Genomic DNA, 16,611 nt, shown 5'->3' with positions numbered 1-16,611 from the left:
AATATTTATATAATTTATTTTACATTTAGTTATTTTAATATATTTCTTTACTTTAGTTTTTTAGAATTGATTTAAGATGTTTGTATTTATTTTCTAAATCTGTTATTATTTAGTTGTTATCAAATGTGAAAGGAGAGGCTGCTCTTCATGGAGAGTATAAAGTACATTTCGTGTAGACTAGGTGAAGAATGGCCATTAAAAGCTGATTCCATTGCAGGTACTTTGATGCTTGAGGTCGCACGCCGTTAACTCAGCGACTGTCAATAAGACTCGGTTAAAATAGGAGATGATGATCCGAGCGCACAGCAGCCGATTAAATTATCTCCCGTCACACTGCGAGCGCTCCACCAGTGTTTTCGGATGATCCATTTAACACGAGCAAACTATATGAAATGAAGCTGCAAGTGTGTGGGAATTAAAGGATTTACCACGGAGACAGAACGTGGTGATTTATTTAGAGCAGGGCTTCAGTCTGACTGGCTGAGCAGTGCGTATCCTATTTACAGGCTTGTGCAGCTTTACATGCAGATTCTCTCTTGTTTTAACCAAAGCTCGGCATAAACCGGAGCCTTTATACTTTCTGTGGATCATCAGACCGGGATAAATCATTTCCCCAAGTCTGTTTGCAACCTCCCAATAGATGTACCGGTGCTTTTAATGTGTGCAGGAAGACATAAGGCATGGTGCAGAAACACAGAGTCAATCTCCAGGTCCGGGAGTCAGACGGTTTCTGCAGCACGGTGTCTTTGCACTTTGAAAAACATGTCGGCTCACTCAAGGACAAACATCATTTAGAAGCATGAGACCGAACAAACACTGTCACCTGGAGCGAAACAAGAGGGCATCTTAAAAAAAAGTACAAGAGGACAGAGCACCGGAGCAAGGTTAGTGACTGCCAGTCAACACTCAGCTTCAAAATACAAAACAGGAAATAAGACCGTCCAACAGCAGGAGGAGGTCATCTCATCCTAAAGCTAATTGCTTCTGCACATTAAACTGATTTGGACCAACTCTCTGAAACTCAAACTACTCAAATACTCACTGAAATGATGCTTTTTGTTTGGGGAATAATGTCTACGGTGGCTGAGAGGCCCAAATCATTTCCCTTAGGAGAAACGCTGCAGCTTCACAAACTCATGCAGCAACATCTGCAGCAGCTCTTCAACTCATGCAGCAACATCTGCAGCAACTCTTCAACACATGCAGAAACATCTGCAGCAGCTCTTCAACACATGCAGAAACACATCTGCAGCAGTTCTTCAACACATGCAGAAACATCTGCAGCAGCTCTTCAACACATGCAGCAACATCTGCAGCAGCTCTTCAACACATGCAGCAACATCTGCAGCAGCTCTTCAACACATGCAGAAACATCTGCAGCAGCTCTTCAACACATGCAGAAACATCTGCAGCAGCTCTTCAACACATGCAGCAACATCTGCAGCAGCTCTTCAACTCATGCAGCAACATCTGCAGCAGCTCTTCAACACATGCAGCAACATCTGCAGCAGCTCTTCAACACATGCAGCAACATCTGCAGCAGCTCTTCAACACATGCTGCTGGAGACCAGGGGACACTAAAGAGAGACGCACACAGCTGGAGACCAGGGGACACTAAAGAGAGACGCACACAGCTGGAGACCAGGGGACACTAAAGAGAGACACACACAGCTGGAGACCAGGGGACACTAAAGACAGACGCACACAGCTGGAGACCAGGGGACACTAAAGAGAGACGCACACAGCTGGAGACCAGGGGACACTAAAGAGAGACGCACACAGCTGGAGACCAGGGGACACTAAAGAGAGACGCACACAGCTGGAGACCAGGGGACACTGAAGAGAGATGCACACAGCTGGAGACCAGGGGACACTAAAGAGAGACGCACACAGCTGGAGACCAGGGGACACTAAAGAGAGACACACACAGCTGGAGACCAGGGGACACTAAAGAGAGACGCACACAGCTGGAGACCAGGGGACACTAAAGAGAGACGCACACAGCTGGAGACCAGGGGACACTAAAGAGAGACGCACACAGCTGGAGACCAGGGGACACTAAAGAGAGACGCACACAGCTGGAGACCAGGGGACACTAAAGAGAGACGCACACAGCTGGAGACCAGGGGACACTAAAGAGAGACGCACACCGCTGGAGACCAGGGGACACTAAAGACAGACGCACACAGCTGGAGACCAGGGGACACTAAAGAGAGACGCACACAGCTGGAGACCAGGGGACACTAAAGAGAGATGCACACAGCTGGAGACCAGGGGACACTAAAGAGAGACGCACACAGCTGGAGACCAGGGGACACTAAAGAGAGACGCACACAGCTGGAGACCAGGGGACACTAAAGAGAGACGCACACAGCTGGAGACCAGGGGACACTAAAGAGAGACGCACACAGCTGGAGACCAGGGGACACTAAAGAGAGACGCACACAGCTGGAGACCAGGGGACACTAAAGAGAGACGCACACAGCTGGAGACCAGGGGACACTAAAGAGAGACGCACACAGCTGGAGACCAGGGGACACTAAAGAGAGACGCACACAGCTGGAGACCAGGGGACACTAAAGAGAGACGCACACAGCTGGAGACCAGGGGACACTACAGAGAGACGCACACAGCTGGGACCGGAGCGCTGGGCGACGTTCAGGATCATGAAGCTGTCTCTGTCTCTGTTGTTGATTACCTGAAATGTTTTCTGGTCTTATTCTAACGGTGTGATCACATGACTCCTGATGTCACTGCAGATCTGCACAAACACTTCAGTCACCCAGCGCCCCGGTCCCAGCTGTGAGAGGCCATTATTTACTTTATATGCGTTTTATCTGGAAACCAATCACCACCTTTCTGCCCTACGCTCCCCATCAGTTTCCTTTGACAACAATATATAACAGTAGGGGGGGTGGAGGTACTTTATGTCAGTGAGGTTGGTTAGAAAGAGCTCCAGATATTTTTACTTTAATCTCCAAACCGTCAAACCCAAATAACTTATGACGCTGAAAGGCGGGAGTGGACGGACAGCAGGAATCAATAACTGGGTTACAAATCTGCAGGGAGCCATGATGGAGCCTCGGGGGAGAATTTACACCAACAGCAGGAGAGACTGCCTCGGATTAAACATCACAGGAGACCCGCTGGACTCACCCTGCTTTAGAAACTCACCCTGAGCATGAAGCCAAGTCCAGACATCGGACATTCTGTTCAGAATATGGATTCAAGAACTTAATATCTGACATTTAAATTTAAAATCCATCCAAACAAACGGTATTCTTTCCCCGTAGGATGTGTCCGCAGGCAATTCTCTTACGAACTACAATCAGACGGCTCTTTAGGGAAACATTCCGCCCCCTAGTGGCCACACATCGTGTACTACAGCTTGGTTTAATTTACTGAAGGGAGTATTGGGTAAACCGTTCCCATTTCCTTAAAACACACATTGCCTGGAGTTGTTTTAGCTGCTTAGCTCTGTGGATGTCGGTCCATCGCTTTAGTCCGGGGCTAACCAGTGAAACCATTGGGAGGAAAACCTGACAGAAATACATCCACATCCATTGGACCAATAGAGCATACTGGTTCTGCCAGCTCTTCATTAGTGCACGTCTATGGGTCCTGATTGTGCCCCTGCGGGTGTGCTCCTGGCCTTTGTGTGTTATGAAAGACTTAAACCAGACTGAAATGTGTTTTGGATTCAATGTTTCCTGTTTCATTCAAATATCTACCAGATGAACTGCCATGAAATGTGGTTTTGGTGACTCCGTGTTCACCTCAGAATGAACTAGAGAAATAAAATGTGGTTGTTCCTGTACAACGACGATGAAAAGGCTCTGAAAGGAGGGACGAGGCATCAGTATCCAGACGGTGCAGAGAGGAGCTGCAGGTCCGGCCAAACGGACGATTAAATCCCATTCAGGCGGCAGCTTTATAATCTCACGGCGGCTGATGCTATCTGGAGATTGAGGCTCCGTCGCTGCATACAGATCTGGGATTTTTTCCTCCCAGCAGGTCCTTATCGGACTCAGAGCGAGAGCCTTGAGCCATGAGCTGATCAGCTGCTTCTCATTTCTATAGCGTCTGGATACTGATGCACCATTATTACAGAACACAGCTTATTTCAGTTTACTTTAGTTAACTTCATTTTGACTTTAAATATCAATATTTATAATTTAGTTTACTTTCATTTATTTTCTACTTTAACTTCTTACATTTATTTAAATATAGGTTATTTGATTACTTTAACTTCTAATATTCATACACATTTATATTAGTTTTTATAGGAGTTATAGACATTTAATATACTTTGTTTTACTTTTTAATATTTATGTAAATATCAATATTTATTGGACATTTTGAACTTCTTATATTTAAACGTACATTTTATTATTTAGTTCTAAATGTTTGCTCTAACTTCTCATATTTAAAGTCATTTGATTTGACAGGAGATTTTATATTAACTTGTCATATTTAAAGAGATATTGTTATTGTATTTGATGTTTTATTGAACATTTTGGTTTTTGATCCTTGGATGTCTCGTTTCATCCGATATGTAGCTTCTTTAAAGGAAAAGCACATTTTAGAAGCTTTTCACAACATTTCTTCCTCATGAAATGACTCGACAATGACCGTGATTTGAAGGTTTATAAACTCTGAGTGGTGCATAGAAATAAATTACGTCACATTTCTCCAACCCAGGAAAACGGGTATTTATAGCTCAAACATAAATACCAGTTTGTGCAAAACTACCAACTTCACTTTGGCAAAGAAAAATAGTTCATGAAGCACCAAGGTTCATAACGAGAGGCTGATTGAGGAATTATGTTTCGAGGGCTTCTAATCAACACACTTTTCTAGAACGTTCTACAAGTATGCTGAATCAGGGAGTAGAAAGGACTTTTGAATGTGAATATTGGATGGTGGAAAAAGAGCTGCACTACTGCGAAGCTCTGCCTCGTGTGAACCCAACGAAACACTTCATTGATTTCAAATGAAACTTCAGGTCGAGCGGAACAAAGAGTACTTGGACAACAACCGCAACGGTGGAGGCGACCCCGCAACAGTCAGAGCTGCTGCTTCTGTCCAACGTTGGCACTTTTCCACAGTAATACGGAAAACAAGAAGGAAACTTTGAGGCGACTTCCCTCCAGCCAGCTGCTGCCTATCAAGGCTTTTGTAGTGAAATGAAATCATAGCGTTTATATATAGCAAGCCAAAGAAATATAACAAGGGGTCCGAGAAGACTGGGTCAAGATGCCCAAAAACACAACATTTATGGAGTTTCTTCCACAGACCTGTTTTGTGTTCAGGACATCCTCCTACTTTAGTTTATGCATTATATTACACAGGTTTTCATATCAGCACGTAGTGTCTCTGCTGGGACATGTCTCTATGCTCTGTGTCTCTCCTGGGACATGTCTCCATGCTTTAAAGTCTCTCCTGGGACATGTCTCCATGCTCTGTCTCCCCTAGGACATGTCTCCATGCTTTAAGTCTCTCCTGGGACATGTCTCCATGCTCTGTGTTCTCCCTGGGACATGTCTCCATGCTCTGTGTCTCTCCTGGGACATGTCTCCATGCTTTAAAGTCTCTCCTGGGACATGTCTCCATGCTCTGTGTCTCTCCTGGGACATGTCTCCGTGCTTTAATGTCTCTCCTGGGACATGTCTCCATGCTCTGTGTCTCTCCTGGGACATGTCTCCATGCTCTGTGTTTCTCCTGGGACATGTCTCCATGCTCTGTGTCTCTCCTGGGACATGTCTCCATGCTTTAAAGTCTCCCCTGGGACATGTCTCCATGCTCTGTGTCTCTACTGGGACATGTCTCCATGCTCTGTGTCTCTCCTGGGACATGTGTCCCTGCTTTAATGTTCAGAAAGCTCTTTATGTTTCTCATACTGTCTGAGCTGCAGTTCCTCTTTTCACCCTCTGTCTGAAACCAGAGCCCATTTAAACTAGAAATGCAGCCAGACACGATGTCACGGACGAAGAGCAGGAATAATACTCAGATTTATAAAGAACCAGCATCTTCACATCCCATTTGGCTCATGTTGACAGCACTTCTGTTTACCCATGACATATCATTTGGACTTTCCTCAGGACGCTGACACTCCTGCAGTTCGGGGTACCGATGATTTGATCTCTTAAATCCGGCGAGATGCTTTGAGCTGCTTTTTAAAACGGCTGATAAATGCAGCTAATTAGCTCCCGACCTTCACGGCTGTTTGAAGCTGCTGCACAGTTCACATCAATACCTTTTTCCTTCTAGATAGAGACGGAGAAAAGAGACGGACATGAAGCTAAAGAAAGGTAGAAAAGGCAGAGAAAGTGGAGTTTGTGCCGGAGGAGAGATTGATGTGGAATAGAGAGCGGGGTTTATAATGAAGCTGTGCGCGGCGGGGAGTGTGAAGGGCAGTAATTTACTGATCAAGGACACAGATTGATTTGTCACCCGAGTGGGAAAGAAAGCCCACAGCGACAGTGAGACTCCCTGCAACAACACAGTGGAGCTGTCTAAATGCAAAGAAGAAGTCCAGGCGCTGCTGACCCGGTTAGACCCCCTCTGTCAGGTCCGGTTCTGGTTGAAGCAGAACTCAAGCCTGTGTGAGGAAGCCTGGTGAATATGTTCCCGTGCTTCTGACTCAATTGCTCAAAATGTGCTTCATTATTGGGAGATGAATTCCTAGTTGATTTTGCAGATTAGATTGACTTCGTTGATCCCAAATTGGAAAGTGTTTCTTGGTGCAGCAGCGTAACAGCAGTAAACACAGAAGGACAGACATCTCTTACAGAACACGACTTTTTGAGACCTGTAGAAATACCTTTATCTTTTGTATTGACTTTGATTTCTTCCCCTTGTTTTATTTTATAGAATGTTATCTTTAACTCTTCAGATTTATTCTTGTTTATTTGATCATTTATTTCACATTGTGTCTGTAGGGACTTGGCCTTGGGACTGAAGGACCTTCTTCTTCCTGTATTTATACACATTATCCTTCATTGTGTTTTTATTGTACTCTCTTACCTTTAATACTTATTTTTATATACATTTTTATTTTATTCTATCCATCACAACCCATTTCCAATAACTCATTAGAATATTGATGGTTTGTTTGACAGGGCTGGACCCACACTGGATATTTGATAACTGTTATTGGGGGATATCACAGGGTTTATAACAGGTATGAGTTTGAAACAGCCGACCCTTGAAGCCCTTTTATGGATCAGGAAACTGAGGTGAACTGAATAAAGCATAAGTGACAGACTTTTAAAAAATACCCTCAAAAGCATTAACCAAGTCTGCAGGAAGTATCAAGGACTCTGTCTCTTTCCCAGAAACTGAACACAAGCTGCAGACTGTAACCTTGCAGATGTCTCTCGAAGTTGATCTCTTTGTTTATCAAAAACGCTGAAGACCACTTGAACTTATAAACACAAGCAATAAACAATAATCTGAGTAGAGCGTTGTTCCCCCCCTGACGGTGGCAGCTAATCCATTTAATACGGCTCCTCTCAATCGGGCCAAAACGAATCGATGGTTGTAGAGCGTCAACACTTCACTGGAAAGAAAACCTCAGAGCAGATGAGGGAGAGACAGATTCCTCTGGTCTGAACAAGAAAGCACGTCACACTGTGGCCATGTTTGTGAGTCAGCTGCGTCCACTATGAACTTCACAAAAACCAAGTACTGGTCCAGGCCATGGAAATATAAAGAGAACTTGATGCTACGGTAGCCGACAGATGCTAACGCGCTAGGAGCTGCAGCTTTAGAGACGATGCAGATATAGAAACACAAATCAGAACTCATGCAGAAACATCTGCAGCAGCTCTTCAACTCATGCAGCAACATCTGCAGCAGCTCTTCAACACATGCAGAAACATCTGCAGCAGCTCTTCAACTCATGCAGAAACATCTGCAGCAGCTCTTCAACACATGCAGAAACATCTGCAGCAGCTCTTCAACACATGCAGAAACATCTGCAGCAGCTCTTCAACACATGCAGAAACATCTGCAGCAGCTCTTCAACACATGCAGGAACATCTGCAGCAGCTCTTCAACACATGCAGAAACATCTGCAGCAGCTCTTCAACACATGCAGAAACATCTGCAGCAGCTCTTCAACACATGCAGAAACATCTGCAGCAGCTCTTCAACACATGCAGAAACATCTGCAGCAGCTCTTCAACACATGCAGAAACATCTGCAGCAGCTCTTCAACACATGCAGCATCTAGAGAACATTCAGCAGAGGAGACATGAGCAGCGTTTACTTAAAGAGAGACGCACACAGCTGGAACCAGGGGACACATAAGAGAGACGCACACAGCTGGAGACCAGGGGACACTAAAGAGAGACGCACACAGCTGGAGACCGGGGGACACTAAAGAGAGACGCACACAGCTGGAGACCAGGGGACACTAAAGAGAGACGCACACAGCTGCAGACCGGGGGACACTAAAGAGAGACGCACACAGCTGGAGACCAGGGGACACTAAAGAGAGACGCACACAGCTGGAGACCGGGGGACACTAAAGAGAGACGCACACAGCTGGAGACCGGGGGACACTAAAGAGAGACGCACACAACCGGAGACCAGGGGACACTAAAGAGAGATGCACACAGCTGGAGACCAGGGGACACTAAAGAGAGACGCACACAGCTGGAGACCAGGGGACACTAAAGAGAGACGCACACAGCTGGAGACCAGGGGACACTAAAGAGAGACCGGAGCGCTGGGTGACGTTCAGGATCATAAAGCTGGACAGCTGTCTCTGTGGTTGGAGACTTAATGTGATCACATGACTCCTTCTGATGTCACTGCAGATCTGCTGTAAGCTAGCTCGCTAACGTAGCTAACCGAGTATAACCCGAGCTGTTTGGTTACAAACTAAAATACATTTCAAGGTAAAACAACTGAAAACAGGAGTGAGGTTGAACTCTTTTGGCATCTCAATATCTGCAAAGGTCCAGAAGACAATCAAGATCCCGGAAATATATATAAACCTGTAAAAATGGGGCAAAAAATAAGGCCTTTTTTATCTACTTGTTACTGGTTTGAGGGTTTGAATGTCAGGTCAATATCAAAGGTAAGATGATGATCCAGATCCTATCAAACTTTTACTTTGAAGAAATGGGGCCTTATATTTAAAAGAGGACTTTTACTCTACTAGTAACTGGTTAAAGCCTCCCTCATACTGGTCTGTTTCACACAGCTGTGGTATACTCTCAGGACTCTTCTCTAAGAGCTGATCACTCCTGGCGGTCCTCGGCTGAAGTGACCACAGCGTGCCTCAGGCTCCAACACGACCACACATCACCTTCCTCTCCAGTTAGCCGAAAACAACTCCCAGGGATTGATTTCCCACCCCCCCGGCCTCTGTCTTGTAGGAGCGTCTTCTCGCAGTGTTTTTTTTTCTTTAACCCCGACCGTCTCTTTCAAGGCTGACAATCCGCTGATTGAACAGACAGAAGATCGATCCAATCTCATCCGAGTCAGCGTTCATATCTCGACATCTTCCTGAGGAGAAAGGGAGGGGAACACAGGTTCGCCTGGTTCTCTCTCTCACACACACACACACACACACACACACACACACACACACACACACACACACACACACACACACACACACACACACACACTTTCTGGAAGTTTATCCAAACATCAGAGGTCCGCTGGGTCGGATGATTATTTCCCTTTTTGTTAAATTTCCTCGTGAAGCGCTGACAGCCACAGAGAGAGGTCAGCGCTGTCACAAATGGAGACGTCTGATATGACAGCAGAGACCCCCCCCCAGACCCCAAAAGACCCAAACACAATGTTTACAGCGCTCAGTTAGAAGGATTTGATTGAGCAGAAATGCCAAAGCTGACAAAAGACTTTCCCTTCTGACCTTTTTTCTGAGTTTTCCTCGGTTCCCTTCTGCCTACCTGCCATTCCTCCTCAAAGAGTGGATTTAAAAAGTGGAGTTAGTCATGGATGAGTCTCTAGTTGCCTAAAGTTAGCCATAACTTACGAACAGAAGTACGAACGAATGCCTAACAAGACATATCAAGATGACCAAAATGTTACCATTGACTTGTAAAACACAGAGAGCATCCAAACCATAAACGGGGTTATCGACTGTCAATCACAGGTAGCCTCTAAATGGACCTTAATTTACTAAATGAACATCATGATGTGTTGAAGAAGCCTTACAACTAGAGATTGAGACCATTAACCCAACAGGAAAATGTTTAACGAGGTAATAAATCAAGAGAGAAGTAGGAACATTTTCTCATAGACTTCCACTCAATCAGGAGTCGCCCCCTGCTGGATGTTTGAGAAAATGCATGTTTAAGGCACCGCATTGTTTGTATAATCCTGGGACTTATTTGCCAGGAATTATAGGTGAATAAAGACCTTTATACAAGAATAAAATGACTATTTCTGAAGATGTTTGGCTACTGAACGGATTCAACGTTTCCAAAGTCATTCCACTTCCTGGCTGGCAGTCATTTCAATCTCCGTGTACATTAATGGATAAATCCGTGCCTAAGAATACCTTTTTCTACGGTTTTTATTTTGAAGCACAAGGTAGAGAGGTATTTTTCTACATTTTCAGGTAAAATAAAGCTTCTGGAATGCTGTTTTACAATCTCTATCAATACATGAACTCAATTGTGTTCAGTCAGTGATTGGTAGATAAACCCACCCCCAAAGGACCCAAACACAATGTTTACAGCGCTCACGTAGAGAGATGCGAGTGATCGGAAACGCTTCCCTTTCTGGCCTGACGACTGTTCTCTAAGCTTTCCTGGGTTCCTTTCTGCCTACCTGCAATTCCCCCCTCAAAGACTGGATATAAAAAGTGGAGTTAAGCCCGAACTCAGACGAATGTACTGACAAACACAACAGTTATATATTAACATGCATACTACTAGTAAGAAAAGTCACCAACAAACTCAGTCAGAGAAACGGTGGAATCTATAGACTCTGCACACTTAAGGTAAATAATACCCTACAAAAAATGCACATCATGTCTCGTCTTTTTTTAAAGAAATCACAGCTACCTGCTCCCCTGTGTGAATCCAGAGGACGCTAACAACCTGATTTGTTGACGCAGTTCTGCAGGAGTGTTTGATGTGGGTCTGACTCCACTGAGGATCTCAGGTTCAGTTTATAATGACGTGACTTTGATCAAACCGCCGGCACGTTTCCTCCCGGTTTGACGGTTAATGAGAGCAGCGAGCTGTGTGTACAGGGGACGGCTTTGATCATCCACTAATTGTCCATCAATTCCTCTGCTTTCCCCTTAATACAAGGGTTCTTCAGATCTGTCAACTGTGTAGTGGTGGACGAACAGGGAGCCGGTGGTTCCATCGAGAGGATCAGGACGTGCTGTGACTGTAAAAGACTCAGGAGTTTTTATGCATATTTAATAATCAAGTCGGCTGCAGACTCATTATATAGTTAATCGTGTATAATCTGTACAGCATGTTCCCTTAACTTTTGATTATTTGGTTCTACCGAGCTTTACTGCCTATGTAAGCGCTTGTTGGTCAATAATTAAACAGCCTACATGAAATAACCACATGGTATTTGTGTGCGCCCTCAAACCAAGAAATATCCACCAGTCCAGAGATATGAAGATGGGTCAGATGTCTGGTCAGACGGCAGAGACAGCTTAAGGAGAATACATAGGGGATGGATGTCCGGTGGGTCTGCCGGGGGACGAGTGGCAGGCAGCAGGCTGACACTGAGACTGAGATTTCTGATCCTTTCTTTACTCTCCTTTTTTCTGGAGAGGAGGTAAAGGAACCGGAGCTCTGGATCTATTTGTTGTTGGAGGTGTGATATATGACTCACAGCTTTAACCCATTTAGGCCTAAAAACGCCTGCTAAAAAGGCCTTTTTTTGCCTAAGCACTTTTCTGGAAACAGCCTACTAAAACCTGAGGTTTTTCATAAAAATTGACAAAATTCCCCACGCCTACTAAAACATTAGTATCTCAGGCTCTATAGCAGATAGAAACATAAAATTAAAAGCATTTAAGAGCTAACTTCCTTGGCTTCCATTTAAACTGACTGCTTTGATATAATCTTCAACTTCATTTTATTTTATTTTATCAATAAACAAAAACATAAGTTCATTTTGAAAAAACAGATTTGCTTTTATTTCATTATATTTCATTCAATGTCACAATTTTATAAATATTAAATATTAACATTAAAACCCTGAACAAAACAGAGAACAGAACCCATTGGTAAAACACCCCATAACAAACAGAGGTTTAGTTTGAACAAAAACATTGCACATAAACATAAATGTTCCATTTCATCAAGTGCGGCGGACATGTTTTCCGAAGCACTCAACATGCAGGGGCACATTACACTGCCTGCATCCATAAATTGTCGCACCAGGACGGGCGTCTGTGCCATTCTTTGCCAGAGAACATTCCCTGCAGATCTTTCTCTTCTCAAAGATCTTCTCACAGTCGTGCTGGGCTGAGGCTGAGACAGGTGCTGTGGCGCACTGAGGAGCACTCCTTGCTGTCACAGGGGTGACAAGCTCCTGTGCAAGGTCCTCCTGCCAGTCTTTGTAGCCACTGAAGTTAGCTCCTGCTCTCTTGGCAACAATGTAGGCGTTGTAGCAGCTGACCGACAGGAAATAAAAAAAGAGCCTCCGCCACCATTTCTTGGACCGATGCTTGATGGTGTAGTAGCCCACCATCTGGTCCAACAGATCGACCCCCTTCATATTCCTCTGATAGTCGGAGAGGCATGCTGGCACTGTGACCTCTGTCTGGACATCTCCTCCCTGTCTCCTTTTGACAGTCCCTGTTGCCGTTGGTGCATGGTGGTTTGACAGGACCAAAACGGCCTTCGTGTCCTGCCAGGCACAGAAGGTCAGGTCATCCTTCTGGCGCACCGTGTATTGATGCCTGGCCATGGCAGCAAGCTTCGTGGGGATTCCTTTCCTGTTGGACCGAATGGTCCCACAGGCATCCAGGCCATGAGCACTCAAGTCTTCGAAGAGCGGCACCCCAGAATAAAAATTGTCCATATAAATGGAGAGATGGGACCCAAAGTATGGTCTTGCCAGATCCATCACCACACGGTGCGCAAGGCCCTTCTCACTCCCCCCCGCCTTACGTCCAGTGTAGACCTGGAAGTTTGACACATAGCCAGTGGAGCTCTCAGCCATGACCCACACCTTGATGCCCCACTTGGTGGGTTTGAGAGGGAGATACTGTCGGAAAGAGAGTCTACCCTTGAATTTCACCATACTCTCATCGACACTCACGAAGCCATTCACTTCATAGAGTTCCTGGAAACGATCTTTCAGGTAGTCGAGGTACCATCTGACTTTCCAGAGCTTATCAGTGCGGTCCACATCAATGGCGTCGTTGTCTTGCAAGTGGAGATACCTGAAAATGTACATTTAGACAGTGAATAATATTGTATTATTGTTTGACATTGAGCTAATGTTGTTGTTATTGTCATGAGCTTTCATTGTCATGTATTTTTAAAATTATACAAAATCAATCATCTGACATCAGAATTATTGCTATCATCATGAGCTATCATTGTCATTTGTATTCATTTAGTTGTTGTTATCAATAATCATCTATTATTATCTATCATCATACATTAACTATTATCGTCATCATAATATATCATTGACATTGGTATTGTTTTTATGTATCATATTATTATCCATTATTATCAATTGTGATCTTATGACATAACTTATTTTAATTAGTATCAGGATCAAATCATTATCATTGTTGTAATCATATGACATCACCATCATCATTAGCTTATTGTAATTAGTATCAGGATCAAATCATTATCATCATAATATATCATTGTCATTTGTATTGTTTTATGTATCATGTAATTAGTTAAATAATTCACTATAATTATTTACATTATGTATTTATGTATCATATCATATAGGCTATATTATTGTTATTAGTATCAGGATCAAATCATTATTGTAATCATGTCATATGACATCACCGTCATCATTACAAAACGATTTCAAATATTCTTATTAGCCTACCTCCAGATGATGGCAAACCTGTCCCTTGACATGGCTTGTGGGATGGTTGTTCTGAAAAGCCACTTCTTTTGACGCCAGAAGTCTCTTCGCAATGGCAGTTCAATGATTCCCATGGCAAGACAAAGTCCCACGAACGTCTTCATTTCGACGATCGTCACAGGCTCCCACTTGCTGTTTGATGGAGTTGCACTCCGTGTTTGCTCAGCATATAAATTTGTTTGCGTTACAAGACGCATCCACATGTCTTCCGTGAAGATACGGGAGAACACCTGTACTGGTGTTATAACATCTGGCAGTGGCAGCTCTATCTTTATGCCAGGTTCGCGATTAAATGGTATTTTCTCCCGCGAGTGAAAGTTGTCACTTTTCCACTCGTTCCCGAAGCCGGCAAACTCGCACAAATCCCCCTCTTCCTCCCCAAACATCGCTTGTATCCACTGCTCTCTAACTACGCGATCGGATGGTAAAACTAATCTATCTAAGTCATCTTCCTCTAATCCATCTGCTAACACATCTGCTTGTACTTGATATTCTGCATCTATTCCCTCTTCAATGTCACTTCCTTCACTTGAGTTGTCAGCCATGATCAATCACTGGTGCTTTAAATTTCCCGCCGCTCGAGCATAACATTCTACACGTGTATTTCGACCAAACATTCTATTCTTTAAAAAAAATTCACCAAGCATCTCGTTCACTCACTCCAGGTATATATTAGCCAATCACAGTGAGTATAACTGGTCATGTGCCTTGAAAAAGACCGCATCGCTGAAAATGACACAGAGGCGTTTACCGGCTTTAAAGGGAACTACGCATAGATGCGTGATCCGGTCTTAAAGGGAAATACACACATATGCGCGATCCGGTCTAAATGGGTTAAGACATGAAGACACTATTATTTTAATGCAGGATTTCACTTCATTTAGACCGAAAGTGGCGTTCGAGACAAACCCCTGGAGAAATACCATATCTCTGTATAAGACAGAACACTATCGGACTCAATCATGCAAAATCTTTCGAGCATTTTCTACTTTATTAGTTTTTGCATGACAGAGAGAGTCTCTACGGAGCTTTGGAGCCACTTGGAGCTTGCAGTTCTGCTCACTTCTACCGTATGATTCAGCTCAGTACTGGTGATTCATGCAGTAGATGATTGACATGTAAAATGATCACAGATAATGTGGAAAATATAAGTATTGATGAATTAATAAGTAATTATCAAAGAATTGTAAAAATCCTCTGTTTCTAGACTTGGATGGATGATGGATGATGGATGGATCGATTCAGGATGGATGGATGGATGGATGATGGATGATGGATGGATGGATGGATGGATGATGGATGGATGATGGATGGATGGATCGATTCAGGATGGATGGATGGATGGATGATGGATGATGGATGGATGATGGATGGATGGATGGATGATGGATGGATGATGGATGGATGGATCGATTCAGGATGGATGGATGGATGGATGATGGATGGATGGATGGATGGATGGATGGATGGATGGATGGATGATGGATGGATGATGGATGATGGATGGATGGATGGATGATGGATGGATGGATGGATGGATGGATGATGGATGATGGATGATGGATGGATGGATGGATGATGGATGGATGATGGATGGATGATGGATGATGGATGACGGATGGATGATGGATGATGGATGGATGATGGATGATGGATGACGGATGGATGATGGATGGATGATGGATGGATGGATGGATGGATGGATGGATGGATGATGGATGGATGATGGATGGATGATGGATGATGGATGACGGATGGATGATGGATGACGGATGGATGGATGGATGGATGATGGATGGATGGATGGATGGATGGATGGATGATGGATGGATGGATGGATGGATGGATGATGGATGGATGGATGGATGGATGATGGATGGATGGATGGATGATGGATGGATGGATGGATGGATGGATGGATGGATGGATGATGGATGACGGATGGATGATGGATGGATGGATGGATGGATGGATGGATGGATGATGGATGGATGGATGGATGGATGGATGGATGGATGGATGGATGATGGATGGATGGATGGATGATGGATGGATGGATGGATGATGGATGGATGGATGGATGGATGGATGGATGGATGGATGATGATGGATGACGGATGGATGATGGATGGATGATGGATGGATGGATGGATGATGGATGGATGGATGGATGGATGGATGATGGATGGATGGATGGATGATGGATGATGGATGATGGATGACGGATGGATGATGGATGGATGATGGATGGATGGATGGATGATGGATGGATGATGGATGGATGATGGATGGATGATGGATGACATGGATGATGGATGACGGATGGATGGATGGATGGATGGATGATGGATGGATGATGGATGGATGAGCGATGGATGATGGATGGATGATGGATGGATGGATGACGGATGAATGATGGATGGATGATGGACGGATGGATGGATGATGGATGGATGGATGGATGATGGATGATGGATGGATGATGGATGGATGGATGATGGATGGATGGATGATGGATGGATG

The 16,611-nt window shown here is 44.3% G+C and overlaps 2 protein-coding genes across 2 annotated transcripts in view; both read right to left on the bottom strand.

Annotated features, from left to right (window-relative positions):
- Nucleotides 1-16,611, bottom strand: part of mei4 (meiosis-specific, MEI4 homolog (S. cerevisiae)) — a 41,144-nt gene that overhangs the window by 2,457 nt on the left and 22,076 nt on the right.
- LOC134876553 (piggyBac transposable element-derived protein 4-like) lies at nt 12,134-14,930 on the bottom strand. Its single transcript, XM_063901533.1, has 2 exons — nt 14,050-14,930; nt 12,134-13,411 (listed from the first exon to the last, which is right to left on the bottom strand). The coding sequence occupies exons 1-2, from the start codon at nt 14,631-14,633 to the stop codon at nt 12,322-12,324; spliced, it is 1,674 nt and encodes a 557-aa protein (XP_063757603.1). The 5' UTR covers nt 14,634-14,930; the 3' UTR covers nt 12,134-12,321.

Source organism: Eleginops maclovinus, chromosome 15 (assembly GCF_036324505.1).
Source record: "Eleginops maclovinus isolate JMC-PN-2008 ecotype Puerto Natales chromosome 15, JC_Emac_rtc_rv5, whole genome shotgun sequence".
NCBI lineage: Eukaryota > Metazoa > Chordata > Actinopteri > Perciformes > Eleginopidae > Eleginops > Eleginops maclovinus.
Note: the sequence above shows the minus strand (reverse complement) of the source record. Positions and strands in the feature narration are given on the sequence as shown.

What these genes read in the sequence shown, in the direction of transcription:
- LOC134876553 (XM_063901533.1), bottom strand. Translation starts at nt 14,633, where the DNA reads ATGGCTGACAACTCAAGTGAAGGAAGTGACATTGAAGAGGGAATAGAT. An exon ending in AGGTTTGCCATCATCTGGAG is followed by an intron (nt 13,412 to 14,049) that starts GTAGGCTAATAA and finishes GTACATTTTCAG; the next exon opens with GTATCTCCACTTGCAAGACA.